At 38.7% G+C, this 23,824-nt stretch overlaps 1 protein-coding gene across 3 annotated transcripts in view; it reads right to left on the reverse strand.

The window, feature by feature from the left end:
* Positions 1 to 290: 290 nt before the first annotated feature.
* LOC145520208 (pantetheine hydrolase VNN2-like) overlaps positions 291 to 23,824 on the reverse strand; it is a 30,747-nt gene continuing 7,213 nt past the window's right edge. For 2 of the 3 annotated variants that reach the window (XM_081526133.1, XM_081526132.1), the window contains exons 2-8: positions 22,655 to 22,886; positions 22,404 to 22,534; positions 16,496 to 16,688; positions 12,512 to 12,800; positions 10,447 to 10,820; positions 8,767 to 8,937; positions 291 to 3,165 (exon numbers count right to left, since the gene is read on the reverse strand). In XM_081526133.1, coding sequence (XP_081382259.1) covers positions 2,974 to 3,165; positions 8,767 to 8,937; positions 10,447 to 10,820; positions 12,512 to 12,800; positions 16,496 to 16,688; positions 22,404 to 22,534; positions 22,655 to 22,867 — 1,563 coding nt within the window. In that variant the 5' untranslated portion in view covers positions 22,868 to 22,886 and the 3' untranslated portion in view covers positions 291 to 2,973. Of the gene's footprint in view, positions 3,166 to 8,766; positions 8,938 to 10,446; positions 10,821 to 12,511; positions 12,801 to 16,495; positions 16,689 to 22,403; positions 22,535 to 22,654; positions 22,891 to 23,824 lie in introns of those variants that run through there. The other variant, XM_081526134.1, reaches the window with a different exon arrangement.

The raw sequence follows: 23,824 nt of genomic DNA on the forward strand, positions 1-23,824 counted from the left end.
AAGGGAAAAGTAAAACTGAAGTCACCCAGTTGTGTCCGCCTCTTAGCGACCCCATGGACTGCAGCCTACCAGGGTCCTCCGTCCATGGATTTTCCAAGCAAGAGTACTGGAGTGGGGTGCCATTGCCTTCTCCATAAACTGTCATATTCTTTATCATAAAAAAAAGAATATTGACCTCTTTTATGGTTTCTTTTCTCTTTGTTCATGAAGGGTAAAAAAAATCAGACTCTGTTATAAATCTAATCTTTAAACAGCATTATGAAAAACTCGAAATTAGCAATATCCTAGAATGTTTTCATCATTTTTTCTTTATTTAAAAGATTAGAAAAATAGTATAAAATGATCTAAGTATAAGAATTTCTCAGTCTCTAGCCAGCAGACTGAATTTCAAGAGTTTGACAGGAGTAACTGAAGGGCATTTTTTTTTTAAATTAACATCTGAGATAAAAAATGAAAAGTACATAAGAGGAGCAGGGGAACAAGGGCTTACAAGTCTTACAATTGATCAAAGCAATCACCAGGGTTGTTCAACTCATATTTATACGAGATGTCACAAGTCTCTTGAGGACAAGTAAGTTATTATCACTCAGTTTATCCCTACTATTTTTCACCTTTTATATTCAAGGCACCTGGAAATTCTCTGGGGAAATTGTCAAAATATCTTCTTTCCTCCTCCAAATACTACTTCATGTCTCTAGATCCTGTAACTAAATAAATCGTCACAGTTGTTACTGTTTTTATATCCAAGTATCTTTCCAAGAATGACTTTGTTAGAGGTATCTGTGTGTGCTTGTGTGTGTGTGTGTGTGTGTGTGTGTGTGTGTGTGTGTGTGTGTGTGGTATGACCAAATTTACTTAACCAGTCCTTAGCTCTAAGATTTTTTTCATAGCACTTATTATCTATGAAATACCTAGGAGATATGGTCAGAATGGAATTAGAGAATGTGAATGGACTTTTAAAAAGAGGTCAAAACAGGAAAAAAAAAAAATTACCACTGGAAATCACTCATGTAGATGAATGAGCTGACACCATGAGGATGGGTCAAAATGCAAAGATGGACTAAAAAAGGCAGAAAGTAGAGTTAGCGATCATTGCAGAGAAGGCTGTGAATATATCTTAGAAATTACCGGACTAGATTGTATAAGGTCACAGGGGCAATGTCACAGAGTGGCAAAGAGATCAAAGAGAATGTATAGACCATGTCCCAGTACTTGGTACCTGGAACATAGTATGAAATCAACAAATGCTATCTGAATGTAGGAAAAAAGGACGGAGAGTGAGTGTTGAGGGGAAGCTGAAGCTGAAGAGACAGCAACTGGGAAGCTTGCTATCTGTAATAGAGCATTTCAGGAAAAAAAGGATGAGTGGAAAGCAGTGCCTTGTTTATTCCCTCCAGAACCACAGGAGACTAAAGAACTAACGTGAAATTTTAAGGTGAGACAGAAAGATGTTTTATCAAAGAAACTGGACACTGACCCTAGATTCTTTAGAAACTAAAGAGCTACTCCTTCAGGTGCACTTCCCTGAATCAAGGCCAAATGAAACTGCTGCTGCTGCTAAGTCACTTCAGTCGTGTCCGACTCTGTACCACCCCATAGACGGCAGCCCACCAGGCTCCGCCGTCTCGGGATTCTCCAGGCAAGAATACTGGAGTGGGTTGCCATTTCCTTCTCCAGTGCATGAAAGGGAAAAGTGAAAGTGAAGTTGCTCAGTCGTGTCCAATTCTTAGCGACCCCATGGACTGTAGCCTACCAGGCTCCTCTGTCCATGGGATTTTCCAAGCAAGAGTACGGGAGTGGGGTGCCATTGCCTTCTCCTGGTAAATAAAATGTGCATGTGAAAACCACTGATGCGATACGAATTAAAACATTGTAATGCAAACAGTTTTACAGTTAAGTACTCTTAGTTTTCCTTGGGACTGGTGCTATTTGTTTTTCATTTTTGCTTTTGCTTTTAATGAATTCTAGTATAGCTGACAGCTCTAAATGTGAATCAGGGGAAGGACTGTCCCTTAGAATCTGTGAGGAAATTCTTGTTTATATCTTTCTCAAACCAGTGAATTTAACTTCAGAGGCTGACTACCAGTCAACACTGAAACTTCTGAAAGTGAAATATGATTGCTCATGCATCATGAAACACACCACAAAACCATTGCATAATGTCTAACTTCCTCAAGCAAAATTGACAAATCTGAAATGTTCTATGTTTTATGAAGAGATAAAAGAGCATACAGTTTTGATGATTTTGAAATATTTACATACATGTACTTTCCCCATCACTAAAAACAGACTACTCAATGTTGAAAATAGTGTTACTATTAACAGTCATGGTCTTTGTGTTATGGTATTTGTGACTTAAATTATACCACAGCCATTAAGTAGGACTATTTGGTGCTATGACTACCCAAGAAACTAGACTGGGTGTTAGTTTTTCTAGAACATCTCAAAACAACTCTTTTGTTAAGATAAACATTGGAGTTTATGTTTCCAATGGAATTCCAATGAGTTTGTTTCCATCTGATTAGAAAGCAAATCCCCCCACAATCATTAGCACAGAAAACTGAATAAATTCAAATTGTCTTTAATGTTAAATGGAATTCAGTCATAAATCTCTCAGTTCCCCTCATTCTCATCATTACTGCTCTCTTCCAAAGCCATCACTACATTTAAAATGTCCCTGAATCTCTTCACTCTGCTCCTGCTAACACACAGGTAGACACAAAATTACATGGCAAATAAGGCTGGAGCCAGGATTTGATCCTCATCTATCTGACCCAAACATCAATTATACCACTATACCATACTCTGATATTTCAGCATAGCCAAAAAAGGAGGCAAAATTACTGCAGCCCTTAAAAATAATCCTTTATGAGGAAAAAATATCTGGAAATCATTGGTCTATACTAGTGAGCTAGTCATTCAATATTTCTTAGTAAATCTGAGATGAATCAATGAATGCGATAAAGTGATGTTCTACACCATCACAGTATACTGCAAGGTTATGCTCATTAATAATGTGGGTATCATCAGGTACGTTGTTGCTGAGTTGCTGGTCCCGCCTGAGATGGAATGTACGTCCTTGGTGTACCATCTCCCAAAAAGCGACACTGTTAGGACAGGCTCAGATGATCCATTCTTGTTTACCAAACGCCCGTCTTCTAAAACCTAAAGGAAAAGTGGGAAGAGTATAGCCAACTTAATTAAAATATACATTACAAGCAGACTCATGATTTTGAAACCATCCTAGATATCACAGTTGATCAAGTAGGTTACTAGGTACTAGGAAAGGGGCCTGGGGCCAGGGCTTGGGGAGCAGGTGGGAAGGGTAGGGGACAGCTATTTTATATGTAAGGAAGACTAGAGCCATTCTATAAGGTTCAATAATTGAGTTTACACAATCAAATGTAACCTTTAACAGAAAGTCAGAAATCATCAGTAGCAAAAATTTATTGAGTCCAATTATATACAGGATAACCAGGAGCCAGAAGAGTACAAATAGCACTCTTCCCTCGAGAAGCTTAAAAGGTAATGGTAAAACTGAGCAGATTCCAAATGTAAAGAGAGAAATCGGTATAATAGTATCTTGCCAAGAGAAACAGGTATGTGCTTAGGAGGTCTGAGAAGGAATAGCTGAACTAGTCAGCTTCCCAGAGTGGGAAACAACCTGCCACAAGGAGGAGCAGTTGGGAATTTCTCCCTGGGGTTGCATTATGGAAGACTGTGCCAAGTGGAAATCAAGCAGCAAAGGCTGATTCTAAGACAAATATATGTGTGGCGGGGGCTGAGGGGGCGCGGTGGGTGGCCTTCCCCAGACTCACAGTGTGCTAGGCAATGTGCGTACTTTCTCATTTCCATTTGGTTAGAACCAGTGAGATATTCTCCCTATTTTATGGGTAGGAAATTCAGAGGTTAACTGACTTGCACAAACTTGCATAATTAGTTTCAGAGACCAGTGCAGTGGTATGTAAGCTCATAACAACAGACTGTTAAATCTCCAGGAACTTTGACAGCTGGTTGTTAAGCATGGCTCTTCTTGAAACTGATCATGGTGAGAGTATTTACACCTTGATAATTGGCAAATACCACAAATCAGAGCTTTGTTTCTGCCTTAGAGAGTGGCTTGTTGCAATTTATAGTGCATCACTAGTTGAAGATTAGTGAAGAGAAGACTAAGCCATATGGTCAAAAAGAAAAGCAAGGATTAGATATGCAAAAATGGTAAACGATCAGATTTCTCCTGAAGTCACAGAGGCTTCTCTGTAAGGGAGTAATGTATGCAAAATAATGGAACAAGAATAGAAAGAAACACAAATAGACAACAGAAGAAGAACAAAGAAAATTGATTTATAGAAAGAAACACAAATAGAGAGACAACAGAACAAGAAATAAAGAAAATGAACTTATCAGTTGTGGAAAGGACAATTTGGATGGTGGAAGAACTTAGAGGGTAAGAAATTAGATGCTTCATAACTAGAAGTAGAAAATAGCTAAATATCCTCAAAGATAATTACTGTGGTGACACATAAACATAAAAACACAGCTCACTAACAAGTTGTCAAATGCACAACCTGTTGGTAGTTAGTTAAGTGTTCACTGTTTCTAAATTGTTCATTGTTTACTAAATTGTTCGTTAAAGGAACAAAAATGAAATACCAGAGGTATGTTTCAAATTATAGTTGGGTGAAAGTTTGAAACAAGTTAAACACAAATGTTTAGTTTTCTTGTGACTTTTCATTAATATAGTAAAATCATGTCTATGTTAACTTCCTTGGAATTAATTTTTCCATATCAGTGATTGTCTCTTAGGTTCTAGCTAGAACTTAGCATTTTACTAGTTTCCTGTTACAAATTTTCCTAAAATATACTGTATAATTAATTGACCTCCTAAGTAGTATATACTCAATATAATTTTATCTTTTTGATTATTCTCTTACACTGGTAGCTCTTACCTACCAAAATCAAATCAATCAATCAACCCACCAAAACGTGGGACTATGGAAAAATACAGGTCTCACCCCCAGAGACTCTGATTTACTGATATAAAACGGGGCCTGGGCTCTTACTCCTCCAGTCTGTCTGCACACTGACCTATACTTACATGATGTTCAGTACATGTGGCCTAGTTCTGGCAACATTTTCCTCCAGTTGTTGATAAACAGTTGACTAGGGAAACCTTCTGAGGTAACGAACTAAAAATACATCCTGATACTTGTACAATGCTTCACTGTACAAGTGCTTTCATATGCATTCCCAATTCAGTGAGGAAGATATTCTCCCCATTTTATAGGTAGGAAATCCAGAGGTTAACTGACTTGCACAAACTTACATAATTAGTTTCAGAGACCAGACTTCTGATAATATACCGGTTCAGTTCAGTCACTCAGTCGTGTCCAACTCTTTGCACCCCCATGAATCGCAGCACGCCAGGCCTCCCTGTCCATCACCAACTCCCAGAGTCTACCCAAACCCATGTCCCTCGAGTCGGTGATGCCATCCAACCATCCATCCTCTGTCGTTCCCTTCTCCTCCTGCCCCCAATCCTACCCAGCATTAGGGTCAGAGTTAACTTCAAATAGTAAAGCAATGTTTCCCAGAGTTGTGGTCAATAACACTTCATACTTTTAGCTAGAACTAGGGGTGGGGAAAAGATAAGAAGTAAATGTGTTGAAATCTCTGCAGAAGTGATCATCAAAGATAATGTGTAAATATATGTTGATGGAGAGTCCATAACCAGGGAAACTGGGAAACACTTAGGAAAGCACGGTTGGTGTGACTCTTGTAAAACTCTTGTCATCTATGGTATTAGAACTGATATCTCTAGAAACAGCAAGTTAACAGATCAGCAAGTTAACATGTCTGCAAAGTTTCTAGATCTGCAAAGATCTAGAGAAAGAATAACTAAAAAACAAAATTCTTGATCATTGATTTTTTTTTTTTTACTGTTCATTTGGTTAGTTGGTTCTTCCTTTTGTCTATCTTACGAGTTTACTTAGTGTGTGTTCCTTAGAGCCTGATGAATTTCAGGGAAAGTCATGACACAGAGAATCTGCACTTGTGAACTGAAAACCAGTACCCTAACTAGGAAACATCCTCCAAGGAACTATTATACCAAAACCCCTGCTTGCCAGCAGACAAATGCCTCTTTTATACCTCTGGGGAGTCAACACACAGTATATCTCATGTCTTCTTTTTGCAAATGAGCTGGAGTAGATGAGATATGGCCCAAATGATAAATATAATGTAAGTGCCTAGTTTATTTATTTACTATCATTTTGGGCCATACCATGCAGCGTGCGAGATCTTACTTCCCTGACCAGGGATCAAACCCATGTCCTCTTCATTGGAAGTGCAAAGTCTTAATCACTGGACTGCCAGGGAAGTCTCTGTAAGTGCTAAATTTAAAGGGTAGATACAATCCCTCCTTCCCCACCCACCCCCTTTTCTATCCAAAAATAAAGGGCCAGTGTCCAAGGATGGGAGGTTGCATGAGTAATTCTGAGAATTCTGAGTTGAGATCAACAAATACTATCCAGTTAAGTGCTTAACCAGTTACTATTTTGTTTTATTCTCTCATTGTTTCCTACTGCCTGAAACCATTTGTGATGAAAAGTTTAAACTCCTCATCAACTAGCACCACCCACTTCTTCAAGTATATTGACATGGTTCATAGTGATAGTCACATGGCATCTTGGACTTGGAAACTTTAATGTGATCCGGAAAACTCCAACAGTTTTTTGTCTTTCTCCCATGGATGAGACTCTTTTGTGAGATAAATGTTCTGTCCTATTTTGGAGTAGTTCTTCAAAGAGATACAAGTCTAAGAGTACATGGCATGGGGAAAATTTTTCAAAATAGTACCCAGAAAATTAGATTGTGTGCTCAGTTGAAATGACAAGGTTTAGATAGGTGGGATGGGTGGTGACAAGGGAGATCCAAGAGGGACGGGATATATGTATACATATAGCTGATTCACTTCATTGTACAGCAGCAACTAACACACCATTGTAAACTAATTATACTGTAATTAAAAAATAAAATGAATGGCAAGGCTTACAAAATACAGTGCACACATACTACTCGACCCCATGTCTTCCTAAGTTTACCTGAGTGAACCCTACCCTCCCTTCTTTTACTTCCTTGAATTTGCAGATAATTTCAACTTATTGACACATATTTGTGCCAGGCTATCAACTTTTAACTATTGGATTTCAGTTCCAGATCTCTTACTTCAGATCTGATCATGGTTTTCTGTAGTTGGCACCAAAGAGATACAAGTCTAAAAGTACATGGCATGGAGAAAATTTTTCAAAATAGTACCCAGAAAATTAGATTGTGTGCTCAGCTGAAATGACAAGGCTTAGATAGGTGGGATGGGTGGTGACAAGGGAGATCCAAGAGGGAGGGGATATATGTATACATATAGCTGATTCACTTCATTGTACAGCAGGAACTAACACACCATTGTAAACTAATGTGTAACTAATGTGTAAACTAATGTGTAACTAGTGTGTAAACTCCAGCCTCAATATGCTCCTGAGATTCTGCTTTACTGGGTTCTATGACAGCCAAGGATTCCAGTTCTCTTGAGTTTCCCATCCCAACTGCACTGTATGTTAAACTGTTGGTGTCACAGAATTAAACATTTTTACAAATAGGACATATTCCAATCTGATAATACAAGCGGACACAAATATATAACCATAAGCAGTCTGCAATTTTAAAGATTCCCTTGGTTGATGCTTTGGTTTAATTAGCTTAGATCCTATTTTTCTTTTGTAAAAATAAAAAATGCAGTGATTTCATTTTAGTTTCTAAAACTCTGCCACATTTGTCACACTTTGGTGAAGACATTAAATTCCAAACTTGTGGAGTGTGTGTATGTACATGTGTGTATATGCACCATGTACTAAGTAGCAGATATAAACCTGCAGAATCTTAATTTTAATTTGAGACCAGCTTAATTTGTGGATGAACTAGCTACAACTACTGTGGTTTATGAAATAAATATTTGATTTTCTGTTTGTTTTCACTTGTTAGAAAAAGAAATTAAAACTCTGTAAGTAAATATTCTGCAATGAATGGTTCATCAGTCTCATAGGCCTTAAGTATCTTATTGTGTTATTCCAACAAAGTGTCATCACATAAGAATTAGTTGCTGTAAGTTACAAATATAGTCGCAAAAATCCCCCGCCCTTTATCCATACTCTTTGCAGTATGATTTCACAGCTCTTCCCATTGAGAGTTCTGCATCATTTATTTCTCCACCCTTTGAATCTACATTGGTCATGTGACTTGCTTATGGTAGATGAGATATTTGCAAACATGGTCCAAGCAGAGACTTGAAAAGAACTTGCCTATTGTGTCTTTCTCTATTTATGCTCTTGGACTGTTTCATTTAACATGTAGACAAGCCCAGGCTTTCTGGAAGATAAGAGCCCACAGAGCGTGCCTCCAGTCATTCCAGCTGTTCAAGACATGGCCATCACAAACCAACCAACCCCAGACAACTCACTTGCTAGCAGCAGATGCATGAATGAGCCCAGCCAAGATCAACTGAGCCCCTTCTAGTCCAGAAGAACAGCTTAGTTACACCCAGTTCACAGAACAAACCACAATATCAGGGCTAAAGAAATGGTTATTGTGTAAAACCCTGAAATTTTGAGGAAGTTTGTTACACAGCAAAGGTTAACAGAAACTGTTTTCATAGCCTGTTTTGTTTGACTTCAGAAAACAGATAAAATGAAGACACTCTTAAAATTCTCCTACCTCAAATTTTTCAGGTGCCAGCTTGATTTTAGTAAGTAGCACTTCAGGAAAAACATACTCTGTTCCAAATGTGCCGCTTAGAGAGAACATTCCAAATCTCGTCAGAGCAGTTTCTACTGGCTCTCCACAAGTTGTCAAATCAGTAGATCTGCATTTCAGCATTGTGCATACCTGTGTAGAAGAGATACAGATACAATCCAACACTTTGCATCTAAGTTACTTGTTCTAGAACTGTTGACTCAGTTTATAGCAAAGAAAATATTTTCTCCATTTGCTACAGGGATTTGGATCATATAATTACTTGATTTATTGGAAATCACAAATGATTAAGAGCCAATCCACACATCCTGAGCAACCAGTGGATTGAAAGAAAGAAGCCACTTTTCGTAATAGGAAAGAACAAATCTGACTCCATACTGGATCTGGTTCTTTTACTTTAACCTTTATATTCTATTGCTTTTGCTACAAGTTAATCACTAAATGGAGATTGGTGTGCTCAGTTGCTCAGTCATGTCCAACTCTTTGCAACTCCTTGGACTGTAGCCTGCCAGGCTTCTCTGTCCATGGGATTTTCCAGGCAAGATTACTGGAGTGGGTTGCCATTTCCTCCTCCAGGGGATCTTCCTGAGTCTCTGACATCTCCTGCATTGGCAGGTGGATACTTTACCACTGTGTCACCTGGAAGCCTAAATGGAGGTTGCCTATAAGCTTAAATTATACATAATGAACTGTCTCTGAGAATCGTGCCTTTCATGTTTAGCTCATAGGGAATATCTAAACTAGGTCCACTTATGAATGACTACAAGAAGGAAAAATTTACATTTCCCTTCTGGAGTCTGACTGGAACCAGGGCTTTATATTTTTCCCTTTCAGTATAAAAGAAGCCTGACTTCTACCTCAGGAAAAATGGTTCTTTGGGACACTAGTCCACCACCTCAGTCTGTTGGCTTTCCAAATAAGATCACTGTTCCTTGCCACAACTCATATCTCAATTTATTGGTCTGTCCCACAGTGAGCAGTACAAGCTTGAATTTAGTATCAGATATAAACCATTCATCTGGCATGTCAGATGATGGCATTTGGTCCAAGAAAGTGGAACTCTTTGGGCAACAGAAGTACTACAGTCAAAAGGAGGATTAGAATTTTGACATTCTCTTTTTTTTTTTCCATATCTATTTCCTCAGGAGAAAGCAATGAGGCACAGAGTATAATAATAAAATACAAACGCATAGCCAATACTATACCAAAAGCTTGCACTTTAAAAATTTGTCATTGGAAGGGCATAAAATGACTAGGATATATGGTTACAATAGCAGTTAAAATAAAAATGATACCCCTACTTATTGTTAGTTTTAAAAGTTAAAATAAGACTTTAGATATGTCAGCAAAATTACTTAAGGAAGCCACTTAAATACATAAGCTATTTCATTAGTCAATTAGAAAATCAGGTTAATATTTTTTTAATGTGTTAAAAGCAAGCAATCAGATGATACTTAGCTCCCCTGCAAATATCATATGATTAATCCCAACGCATGTGTGTGTTTCCGTGTGTGTGTATGACACTGGCAATGCATGGAGTCAAGCCAAGAAAAAGCTCTTGATTCCCTGGGACAAATATGAAAAGTTAACCCTGGAATTTACTGACACCCAAACACTCGTTTTCACTTGAGTTGAGATTACCTGCCAATATTCTCTTCTCCTTCGCCCATGAAGTCCTGCAAAAGCTCCTAGAACATACACTTCATTCCCCTCCTTTCCTAACATTCTGTAGCTTAAATGACAGCAGAGCTCTTTTTGACAGACTGTAAGGTTTCCTGCACTTTCAGAGAGCTCTGTGAAATTGAACTCATCACGGGAAATAAATCCCCTGAAGGAATTTTTAGGTCCTGGAAAGGGTGTGATGGAGGTGGCGTAGGCACTCCAATTCACGGCTGGTGGGTAGGTCGAGGAGTTTCGGGGATGGGAATCCACCTCTGCAAAGAGGATCTTTCCTGACTCTGTTTCCATATCATGATGGTAGACTTTGGGAGAGTGTGGTGCATAGATACCACTGCCTGCGAATGGAAGACAAGTCTTTTAAAAACAAACAAACAAACCCAATGTCCCCAGTTTCCCCATCAGAACTGAGCATATGGTCATGTCACAAGATTAGTCATGAGACAGCATAAGGCACTGAACACCTAAGTACTTCTCCTATTCTCCACTGGAGGAGATTAATTGCATGATCAGTGGTCTCATTCAATAAACTTTGAACATAATTTATTACCATAACAGAAAATTAAGCCAAATATTAAAACCATTGAATCATTGAAGTTTCTGAGATATGCATGCTAAGTCACTGCAGTCCTGTCTGACCCTCTGTGATCCTATGGGCTATAGGTCACCAGGCTCCTCTGTCCATGGGGTTCTCCAGGCAAGAATACTGCAATGGGTTGCCATTTCCTCCTCTAGGGGATCTTCTCAACCCAGGGATACAACTGGCGTCTCCTATGTCTCCTGCATTGGCTGGCAGGTTCTTTACCACTAGCCCTTTTAGAGGTAGGGAAGGTAATATAAAAGAACAGTCCCTCCTGTTCTCCGTTGTGGTGGTTTTCAAATATGTCCAAAAATTCTTCATCATTCCTTTCTCCAATGAGTGGATCTAATTTGTTTTACCTTGAGTGTGGGCTTGACCTAATTACATACTCCTAATGAATATAACATGGTAGAAATGATGGCTTGTGACAAGTCATAAAAAGCTGTGCAGCTTTTCCCTATCTCTCTCAATCTTTCTCTCATTACTAGCTCTGGAGAAGTCAACTGCTATATCATGAGGATACATCACACAGCCCTATGGAGAGGCCCATGTGGCAAGAAATGAAAGTCTCCCGTCAACAGCCACTGAGAAAGAGAGGAACCCTACCAAGAGCCATATGAGTGAGAGCCATCCGGAAAGCAGACCTGCCAGCCCCAGTCAAGCCTTCAAGTGACTTTTGGCCCAGGCAAAAGCTTGATGAAACCTGAAGAGATGGCCTGAGCCAGGACCACCCAAGCTGCTCCCAAGTTCCTGAGCAACACAAACTGTGAGATAACAAATGTTTGTGGCTTTAAGCCACTTCTACTTTTTACTTTTTGAGTAATTTATTATATAGCAACATGTCAATAATACACTCCTCTGCCTTCACCAGTTTTAGAGCACATCTTGTTTAGTTTCCTGCTTTGCTACATACTGCTGCTGCTGCTGTGTAGTCACTTCAGTCATGTCTGACTCTGTGAGACCCCATGGACTATAGCCCACCAGGTTCCTCTGTCCATGGAATTCTCCAGGCAAGAGTACTGGAGTGGGTTGCTATGCCCTCCTCCAGGGGATCTTCCCAACCCAGTATCGAACCCGGGTCTCTGCATTGCAGGCAGATTACCATTGAGCTACCAGAGAAGCCCTTGCTACCTACTAGCTGATGCCTTTGGCAGGTTACTTGCATTTTTGTGTATCTCAGTTTTCTAATCCACAAAACTAGGCTGACAATACTCAGCCCACACATAGAGTTGTTGTGAGGATAAATAAAATAATACACATAAAAGTCTTAACACAGACATAGCTGTTATAACCAACAGTAGCTGTTCTTTTCTTCTTCTATTTTTTGTGAACAAGCTTAGTGAGAAGTCCCAACAAATAACTAAAAAAATTACAACAGGTTGTATCCAAAGCATGAGTTTCTCTCCATTTAGAAATACAATCTGCAAACCTCATCTGGTCATGGATTACCTGTCATTTTTAGGCTGATATTATGTGTGTTTGCTGCAAGAAGATTAACTCGCATTCCCATTGCCCATGCCGAATGAAATTCAATAGCTGTCAAAAGGGGCAAAACGTTCATCCAAGCTGTGGGAAACAATATGGTGTCCACTTGGAAATCTTTCACCAGGGTCACAGCAGGATCATGGAAGAGAATATCAAAGCACGTGAAAATGCCAAACTTTCCGAAGGCGGTGTTGAAAGTCACCAACTCTGGCTTTTCGGGGACATCAAACTGAAGCTCATTGTAGAGGTGATACTGTAATAAACACACAGGATAAAACCAGAAAAGCCTTGTTTATTGAAGAGATGACACATGAAGACCTTCCAAGTTTTTACCTGCTTCCAAGTAATTACCTTCCAAGTAATTACCTGTTCAACAGTGGGAAATCTATAGAAGGTGAATGCCACTGGTGATTGGAAGCTAATTTTCAAAGAAAAATATGGAGAAATATAGTTTGTCTCTGTCTCTCTGTGTCTCTCTCTGTCTCTGTCTCTCTTGCTCTCCTTTTCTTTCTCTCTCTGCCTCCTCCTGTCTCTCCTTACATCCCTCCCTCTCTCAATTAGGGGCCAAATAACTCCCAATGAATTGCAAACACTATGTGCTTCATGAAAGCTGAAGATATGCATAATTTTTCTTTGAGTCCCTGATACCTAAAAATATAATTGTCATTGTTGCTTAGTTGCTGAATTGTGTCCAATTCTTTATGACCCCATGGACTATAACCCACCAGGCTCCTCTGTCCATGAGATTTCCCAGAAAAGAATACTGGAGTTGGTTGCCATTTCCTTCTCCAGGGGATTTTCCTGACCCAGGGATTGAACCCGAGTCTCCTGCATTGGCAGGTGACTCAGTGGCAGGATTCTTTACCACTGAGTCACCAGAGAAGCAGAAATATAATAGATACACAATAAATATCTGTTAAGTAGGTGAGGGGGGCCCCATCCCTCTTTACAATGTCCCTTCCAAAGTAATCTCAGAAACTGTTACCCAGTTTTGAAAATTGTTGTTAAACATAAATGTTTTATTTCATTCTGATTCCTTCCAAGTAAGCTTGAGAAACAAACCTAGTCTAATTTGATAATCAGGGTCAATAGCTTAATAAAATCATTGGCAAAGTAGGAAAAGCTGAGAGTTGGAAGCAAGACTATTAAAACTCCTCTCAAAGTTTATTTTCTATCTAAAAAAAATTTAATTGAAATTTACTAGCATTTTAAGAATGAATCGACAAAAGTACTCCTATCAGATCCCTATGTCAGAGGACCTGGGTCACAAATTGTTCTGAGGTACCCTGATGGGAGAGTGAGAGCTTCTCACTTTAGGATGACTCAGGTCCTCACTAGCTGCCCACATCCTGTACACTGTGCCATCCTGCCATTTACTGGGTCTGGTTAAGTGGATTGATCAACTACGTTATCAGTTTAACTAAGCCAACACTTACAGAATAGAAGAGTAGCTGCAAAAACAGCCTTTAAAATGATACTAACAATGCAAACACAGTCTCCAAAATAACAAAAATGACATTTCTATTCCCAATTTGAAACACATTTTTGAGAACATGAAAGTTTAATTACATTTGAAAACAAGTTGACAGACCCACAAGATTACATAAAAAACTTTTTGAAAGTTTTGGGTCTTATTTATACATACACAAATAAATGCATAAATAAATAGAAACATATTTTTAAGGACTCGTGTTAAATTTTTTTTCATAGAGGTATATGATCAAAAATGTTTGAGAATCATTGATGCTATATCTTTCTTCTTGACTAAAGTTTATTTTTCACCTCGGACTTCCAGGAGATAATTTCTCCACTCAGAAGATTCTGAGGTTCCAATATAAGATGATTAGAAAAAAGAATATGGGATAGGAAAAGAGACATTCACACTGAGTTGCACACCCCATATTCATGTAAAAGTTCAGTCTCTCTCCCTGCCCAATTTGGTACAAAATTATGACATTAGGTTATTTTATTCCTTCAGGTTATTTTACTCAGATTTTAAAGTAAAAATTTTATGACTTGACCTTAAATCAATAAAAGAATAATTAAATCAACTGGTATAGAAACTGAAAAAGAAAGATCATTTTTGTAACTTGATAGAAAGCAAAGAAATTAGCTTCTGTGAAACTGATTCATGCAATATGAAAACATATTTTATCATTTTAGTATTAAATGGTATCCAGGTCAGGAAGCAATAGTTAGAACTGGACATGGAACAACAGACTGGTTCCAAATAGGAAAAGCAGTACGTCAAGGCTGTATATTGTCACCCTGCTTATTTAACTTATATGCAGAGTACATCATGAGAAATGCTGGGCTGGATTTAGCACAAGCTGGAATCGAGGTTGCCAGGAGAAATATCAATAACTTCAGATATGCAGATGACACCACACTTATGGCAGAAAGTGAAGAAGAACTAAAGAATCTCTTCATGAAAGTGAGAGAGGAGAGTGAAAAAGTTGGCTTAAAGCTCAACATTCAGAAAACTAAGATCATGGCATACAGTCCCATCACTTTTGGCAGATGGATGGGGAAACAGTGGTTGACTTTATTTTAGGGGGCTCCAAAATCACTGCAGATGGTGACTGCAGCCATGAAATTAAAAGATGCTTACTCCTTGGAAGAAAAGTTGTGACCAATCTGGATAGCATATTAAAAAGCAGAGACATTACTTTGCCAACAAAGGTTCGTCTAGTCAAGGCTATGGTTTTTCCAGTAGTCATGTATGGATGTGAGAGTTGGACTTTAAAGAAAGCTGAGTGCCGAAGAATTGATGTTTTTGAACTGTGGTGTTGGAGAAGACTCCTGAGAGTCCCTTGGACTGCAAGGAGATCCAACCAGTCCATCCTAAAGGAAATCAGTCCTGAATATTCATTGGAAGGACTGATGTGGAAGCTGAAACTCTAATATTTGACCACCTGATGTGAAGAACTGATTCATTTCAAAAGCCCCAGATGCTGGGAAAGATTGAAGGCAGGAGGAGAAGGAGACGACAGAGGATGAGATGGTTGGATGACATCACTGACTCAATGGACATGAGTTTGAGTTAACTCTGGGAGTTGGTGGTGGACGGGGAGGCCTGGCGGGCTGCAGTCCATGGGGTTGCAAAGACTGAGTGACTGAACTGAACTGACTAGTATCCAGATGACAGTCATCTCAATATCCTTTGTATCAATATTAAAAATTATTTGTTTTATATATGCAAAAACATAATCTTGATCCTGGACTTACAAAATCTTTCTTACAGATCTCAGTCTATAATTTAATCTACATTTCTAAAGTGTCATTTTTTTATTGCTCTCTTTTAAAAAATATTGGTAACATCATATTGACAAACCTAGATGACAAACCTAGACAGTTTATTAAAAAGCAGAGACATTACTTTGCTGACAAAGGTCCATTTGGTCAACTATGGTTTTTCCAGTAGTCATGTATAGATGTGATAGTTGGACCATAAAGAAGGCTGAGAGCCAAAGAATTGATGCTTTTGAACTGTGGTACTGGAGAAGACTTTTGAGAGTCCCTTGGAAGGACAAGGAGACCAAACGCATTAATCCTAAAAGAAATCAACCCTGAATATTCATTGGAAGTACTGATGCTGAAACTGAAGCTCCAATACTTTGCCATCTGATGTGAAGAGATAAGTCATTGGAAAAGGCTCTGACGCTGGACAAGATTGAAGGCAAAAGGAGAAGAGAGTGGCAGAGAATGAGATGGTTAGATAGCACCACTGACTCAATGGACATGAATTTGAGCAAATTCCAAGAGATAGTGAAGGACAGAGAAGACTGGCAAGCTGCAGTCTGTGGGGTTGCAAAGAGTCAGACATGACTTTGCGACTGAACAACAACAATAAAACATCATATTATAAGGAAATGAAGCTCTATCTCCTAAACACAGAATATACCCTTCTCAAAGGAAGCTCCATTTTACACACTCACCCCCTCTTACCTTATGGTAACGCGCCACCAGCTTTCCCTTTTCATCATACACCACGTTGGTGTTGTACTGATAATGGCCATTAGAAGGACACATGGTATTACGGGAATTACACGGCTTTTTGTCACCCATATTTGCCACGACATAGATAGAGTTGTTCTTGGCCAGGCAGCTGAGTCTTGCTTGTACTGGTGTATGACCAAATCTAAATCAAATTTTAATTAAGACATTTCAATGTCAAAGAGACAAAGGCCGATACTGTATGATATCACTTATACATGGAATTTTTCAAAGTCAAACTTATAGAAACAGAAAATAGAATGGTAGATATCGGAGGCTGGATTATGGGAAATTGGGGACATGTAGTTTAAGGGTACAAACCTGTAACTAATAAATAGATAAATCCCAGAGACTGAATGTATAACATAGTGCTTATATTCATAAATATCCATATATGATAAACTTTAAAGTTGCTATGAAACTAGGTCTGAATTTTCTCACATACACACAAAAAGTACTAATTATGTGACAAGCTAGAGATCATATTTAGAAGTCACAAGTTATACTTAAACTTGGTGAATTTTTTCCACATTGTATCTATTATTCCAGCAATTCATTATTCACTCTCCTGTAGCAACAGTTTTCATCTCTTCAAGAGATCACTCCATCAACACACACATATACACTAGTACCTCTCATCCGTGGAAAAAAAATAAAATAAAAATGTCTTTTGACCCCCACATGACCTTCTAATTTATTTTTTTTCTTAGGTTCCTAGGTTCTTAGGTCCCTCTTACAATAAAACTCCCTGAAAGAGCTGGCCCTCTTCCTGAGTCAGCCCATCTTCCCCCATTCTCTTTGGAAGTGCTCAGATCAGGCTTCATTGCTATCATCCCACCTGACAAGCCCTATTAATGTAAGTGATGACAGCCACATCTTACCTTATCTTGTACTATTTCTGCATCAGCTGACAGTTACACCCTCCTCCTGGAAACACTTCACCAGGCTTATTGGACCCCACACTCTCATTCTCCTACTCACTGGGTGCTTTTCTCCATCTCCTTTTCTGGTTCCTCCTCTTCTGCCCTGAGTCTAAACATTGAAGTTTCCTGTGGCTCAAGCATTAGATTTCTTCTCTTCTCTAACTCATTCCATAGGTGAACCCATCTTAGTGTTAAATATTATCTCTCTATTAGAGGTAAGTTTCTCTTCTTTTTCTAAGGGAGCTTTATTCTTTTACTATTTCCAACAATAATCCAGCTTCTAAAGTCTTGAATTTAAGATATATTGGGGGGTTTGGTTCTTGGTAGTTTGAGAATAGCCAAATGAGCTCTCCTTATGGGTTGTGCAGGCGAGGGTGTCTCAGTTTGTTAGTGGCGCAATCCAAAGCTAAATGTACTGTCTGGGTGCTGGAATGCCACTGGCACCCTCTGGAAATGGTAGCACTGTGAGCCACTGGACCAAGGCCAGCTCTGAGGGCCGTGACCTTTGGACTCTGGAGATTCTGGGACAAATAAGTGACAAACAGCAGAATAAAAAAGAAGGGACATGATTCTTCCATTTGTGCCTTTCTTTCTAGCTGTGACTCTGTGGTCTTATGTAGCAGTTATGCAAAACTGTCTATAATTCTTATCTTTGGATGTGAAATGAGTGTAAAAAGGAATGTTTGCACGGCTTATTGAAAAATCTGACTACTGTGTCTTTACTATGAACAAAATAACTTCATATGATGAAACTAATGCTTTTGTTCTTACTATAGAAATACTTTTTTTTTTGAAGTTTGTACATGCTTAAGGACATAAAAAATGTGTTTGACAGGTCTCTTGCTTTACCCGAAATAAAGAATATGCAGACCTGTGGTTACATCTGTGAGTAGATCATTCTTTGAGACATTTCTTCCTCCCCTCAGGACCAAGATTTTTGCTCTTTAACATTACTGACCAGTGTGGAGTTGGCATACCTTTGTGTGTGCTCAGAGTTGTGTCTGACTCTTAGCGACCCCATAAACTGTAGCCTGACCCCATAAACTGTAGGCTCCTCTATCCATGAGACTCTTCAGGCAAGAATACTGGACTGGGGAGCCATTTCCTCCTCCAGGGGATCTTCCCAATTCAGGGACTGAACCCACGTCTCTTACATCTCCTGCATTGGCAGGCAGATTCTTTACCGCTAGCGCCACCTGGGAAGCCCAGCATAGCTTTATTGATAAGTTATTAATATTACTTCAGAATAGTCGCACTAAATGTGAAAGGAATAGAGTGAGAGCCATATCAGGATATCTTTTTTAAACTAAGTATGATTACCAATATTTAAAAATGCAACTACTATTCTTGTATACATGATAGATATTGTGTTTTATTTCCTAAAGCTTAATAGGTTTGAATATGGACTTTATTTGTAGAGAGCAAATAAGAGGAAATCTATAAAAGCATGTCTCAAAATAATTATCTATTTATCCATCCTATAAACTACATTATGATATGTGCTTCATTGACAGCAATGTGGTTTGAAAAAAAGTGAGATTACAGGGGACCCAGATTTACTTAGATATTTATAGATGGTTCCTGATTTGAAGTGCCACTGGCAAAGTACATCCATGACCTCACCAATGAGAATCTTGTAAGATTCACTTTTGATTTTTAAAGCACAATTAAATGTTTTGGAGCTTGCATTTAACAGGCAGTTTAAATTCAAACCCCAGATGACTCTTTCTCATGACTGCATATCTGCTTCCTTACTGTAGATCTCTAGACATTTGCTGGTTACATGGGTGAATGAGTGAATGAATAAATGAAAAAGAACGGATTGATAAGTACTCTTATCCATGTTAGTAAATCTGATTTGAAAATGTTTTTCTCCCTGATTTTCTACCTCCAACCCTGACCTTGTATTTCATGCCAGACTCAAATATACATCTGCCAGGGTTACATCTCTACTTCGATGTCTTAAATTATAGCTCAAACTTCAGATGCACAAAATTAATTTCCTAAGTTTCATCCCAGACTTGGCTATTCCTTCAGTGTTCCTGTAACTTACCAGGACCCTAGGGGACCTAACCAAGACAGACTCCCTCACCCCACCCCTATCCTGCCATGTCCTCTACCTGCCTCTTTTTTGTAGAAAAACTTCAGTCTCCCAGGCCTCCCCTGAGTCACAAAAATTTAGCTCAAGAATTAATGACTGGAAAAATGTAAAGACATAGTAACAAAAAAATAGCAGTTGGGCCAGGAGGACTGGTAACAATTTAAACAATAGATCAGCCATACAGGAGCACAGAATGTTAGGTCTTCCCCTGAGAACATAAAAATCAGTGTCTGACACACACATTCCTAGTTGTTTTGCAGACACTAAAACCCTCACCAGAAGGAAAAAGCTAAATGCATGAAGGCCATGAGCATGTAGCACCCAGACTGACTGGAATCTGAGGATTGATGATGTTAACCCCTGTGACATCACCCTATTACCTCTCCAGCAGCAAGAATTGTGCATGAGCTGATCACACACTCTGCAACTGTCTCCCTTACCTTGCCTTTAAAAACCCTTCCCTAAAATCCATCGGAGGTTTCGTTCTTTTGAGCATTAGCCACTGGTATTCCTGGCTTGACACTGAACTTTCCTTCACCACAACCTTGTATCAGTAGATTGGCTTTCCAGCGCCTGGACAAGAGAAACTCAACTTGGTTCACTAACACTCCCTATGTCCATAAATGGCAAGTTTGTGTCTCCAACTGCTTAGGCCAAACATTTGGGAGTCATTCTTTTGTTTGTTTGTTTGGAGAATTTTGTTTTGGCTGTGAGGCACGGCTTGTGGGATCTTAGTTCCCTGACCAGGGATTGAACCTAGCCCCCTAAAGTGGAAGTTCGTAGTCCTAACCATTAGCAGGAATCTTTTGATGTTGGACTACTTTGTTTACTTTTATTTGTTTGGTTTTTCCTTGGAGGTGGGGGGTGTTGCAAAAACCCCTATATATCTTGGCTCCTCCTTTACCTTTTTGGAACAGTCCAAAGAAGTATCTGAGCAACTGAATCCCAGGCTTAAGGCCTTGGTAAATCCCCAAATAAAACATGATTGTCAAATTTTAGATTGTACTTGTGTTTTTTTCAGTCAACACCCCTATTATTATCTCCAAATGACATTCTATATAATAAATGAGTTTGTTTACATCTATCTTCCCCCACAAGAATATTCATAAGCCATGGGGAAGGCAAAGACTTTCTTTAATAAGTGCTATATCCCCTATTCTTAAAATAGCATCAGTACATAGCAGGTGCTCAATAAGTAATCATTAAATGAATTAAATGTGACTATATTTGATGACAATGTAAACCCATTTTCTTTCAAAATTCTTTTTTGTAGCATAGAGCTATGAAAGAGGTATTTACTAACCACCTGGAACAGACGTGTCCTCCAACCTTCACCATGTGGCTCTAGTGGTAAAGAATAAGCCTGCCAATGTAAGAGACATAAGAGACGTGGGTTTGATCCCTGGGTCAGGAAGATCACCTGGAGGAGGGCATGGCAAACCACTCCAGCATTCTTGCCTGGAGAATCCCATGGACAGAGGAGGTAGGCTAATGTCCATGGGGTCAGAAAGAGTTGGATACAACTGAGGCAACTTAGCATGCTAACCTTCACCAGTTTTCATAGCTACTGTGATATTTGACTAGCCCATAAATTGGCAAAATATGTTTTTTTTTCCAACTAAGAAACCCATCTCACAATCCTACTGTGAGATGAAAAACAAATGAGTTGTCCCCTTCTCAAAACTTCTAGGCAGAAAGACTGTCCAGCTGTCGCCCCTTTCCTTCCACAACAAACACTATGGGAAGCATCAGCTCAGAACGAGAGGACAGGAAAGTGGAGCTGCTGACTGTCATGGGGCGCAGTATTCTCCTCGTTGTGTGCTTAAACTCTTCAGAGCTGAGAAAAACCATTTTCTGATAACCCTTACATAAGCTTCAGACTTACCAGTAGTGTCTCAAAATGCATGTTATCCATAATCCCCCAGCAAAAGCATGGCAGAGGAATGTTTAATAAATTTAATTTGAGGTACCAGAGTGAAAGAAAGTATAAAAGGGTAAGAGATGGTGAGAGGATCTGAGAGTTGAGAAAGAATGAGTATGAAGTATAGAAATGTGCAACCTGTACCTCAATAATTCAAGCCTTAGTAGATAGTAGAAGTTATATATTAATATACATATATTAAATATTTTATATTGAAAAGTTTCTAAATTAATTTTTCCCAGGAAAATTAGCTTTATGAACCTAGGAAACTGAAAAATGTCAAAGCATAAAGTCTTATGATTCAGGTCTTTCTGTGTAGGAAACAGATTCTAGAGCAGAGAGACTATGAAACTGAAGTCTGGTACCATCAATAGAGACCTTGGAATATTTTCCGAACACAACCCACTGGCCACTTCAGAAATTAATTTACTATTTATATTCGAGAGATTGCCTTCCCCTTAGTTTCTAATCCCAATGATAAATATCTTATTTATATATTTCTCCAAATTTAATAAGCATATTAGATTATAAATAATTGTTAAATGGTATCTTAAGTACAATTTAAAAAAATCAAACAAATGTCTATATATATATATAAAACTTATACCACATACACGAACAGTTAGGATTTATCATTTTCTGTAGTAAGCATATACATTTTAGAGAATCACAGTACTTTGTACAAACAACTAGGACTGGGACTTCCCTTGTGGTCCAGTGGTTAGGAATTCGCCTTCCAGTGTAGGGGATGCAGGTTCTATCACTGGTCGGGGATCTGAGGAACTAAGACTCCACATGCTGTGGGGCAATGAAGCCCAGGCATCACAACTGGAGAAGTCTGCATACTGCAACAAAGACCCAGCATGGCCTAAATAAATAAGTAAATATTTTTTAAAAATAGGATACTTCAAATACCTGTGGGGTTCTTGACATGGAATCCAGTTCACCTGAGGATCTGGGATATTCTCCAGATAAGGGAAAATGGTTTCCCTGGTAAATTTCCATCCATAAACTGCATCTTCTGGGGTCACGATGATCTGAGCACCCTACTCAAAACAAGTTAAATCAAAATTATTTCTCTATGTATGTAGACAATTCAACACTGCAGTCTTCATCAGCTCTCATGCCCATCTTATGAATTATGATTAGCACAAATAAAAGAATACCTGCTCAGCTGCCTGCTTAATTGCCATCTCCAGAATATCTATGTTCTTGTTCATGAGGAACAAGGCCTCATCTGGAGAAACAGGTGTTTTTGTGTCATTTGGCAGTATGACAGCATGTTCATACACTGCAGCTTTAAAAGTATCCAGAGCACTGACACGCAGAATTATTAGGGCAAAAACTGCCACGGAGGTTTGTAAAGAGGAAGTGATCATGGTCAAGGTATCCTGAGTTCTGCAAGTGAAAGTAACATTCGTGTAGTATTTATAGAGGAAGGAACATTTATGTAACATGTGACTGCCAGCTCTTATTTTATAATCTCATGAATATTATGTATCATCATTTCAGAGGAAAAAAATTTCAGTTCCATGAATACAATCAAAAAGTATTACAAGGACTGTATAACATGTACTATTGATAAAGTATAATGACAAATTTCAAAAGAAGAATTCAAATATAACACAATTGTACCCTTTTATTAATAGAAAGAAAATAGCTAACTAAATTAACTCTCATATGAAAACCATGATACAATAAATTTCATTTTTTAAATTACAAAAACCAAATAATAGTTTTTTTTTCTGTTCTGTTGAAGGATCTACATTGTGTTTATTTTCAGAAGATGAGAAAACTTTTTAAATATTTACTACTAGGAGAATGCAGTACAGGGTGATATTGGGGGCAAAATTCACCCAGATCAACACTCTGACTTACTTATTAAAAATTCTGAATGTGTATTCCATAAAAACAAGATTTTGTGTCTGGTTTGCTCGTTGTTGCAACCTTAGTGCCCAAAGCACTGATCCTCCAGGAGCTGGTCCCTGGTGTTTGGCCAAAAGAGAAATCAAGAACCTCTCCTTAGGGAGCCTCTGTCCTTAGGGAGCTAAGCCTCCTTCCTCCCCCACTCATTTCCTTCCTTCCTTTCTCTCTTTTGAAATAGATGCAAGGAAAGGGGAAGTATCTTACTTGGGCTAGTGATTACAAAGATCATCTGTTGTAAACTCAGATAAGATGGAATTTTCATTTTTTTAGGGGCAAATGACCACAAAAATGAGCTTTAAAACACACATACACATACATTATGTGACCACTGATAACCTCCTGAAAGAAGTGAAAGTGTTAGTCGCTCAGTCATGTCTGACTCGTTGCGACCCCATGGACTGTAGCCTACC

The sequence above is a fragment of the Giraffa tippelskirchi genome, chromosome 9 (genome assembly GCF_054371585.1).
Source record: "Giraffa tippelskirchi isolate mGirTip1 chromosome 9, T2T-mGirTip1v1.2.pri, whole genome shotgun sequence".
Taxonomy (NCBI): Eukaryota; Metazoa; Chordata; class Mammalia; order Artiodactyla; family Giraffidae; genus Giraffa; species Giraffa tippelskirchi.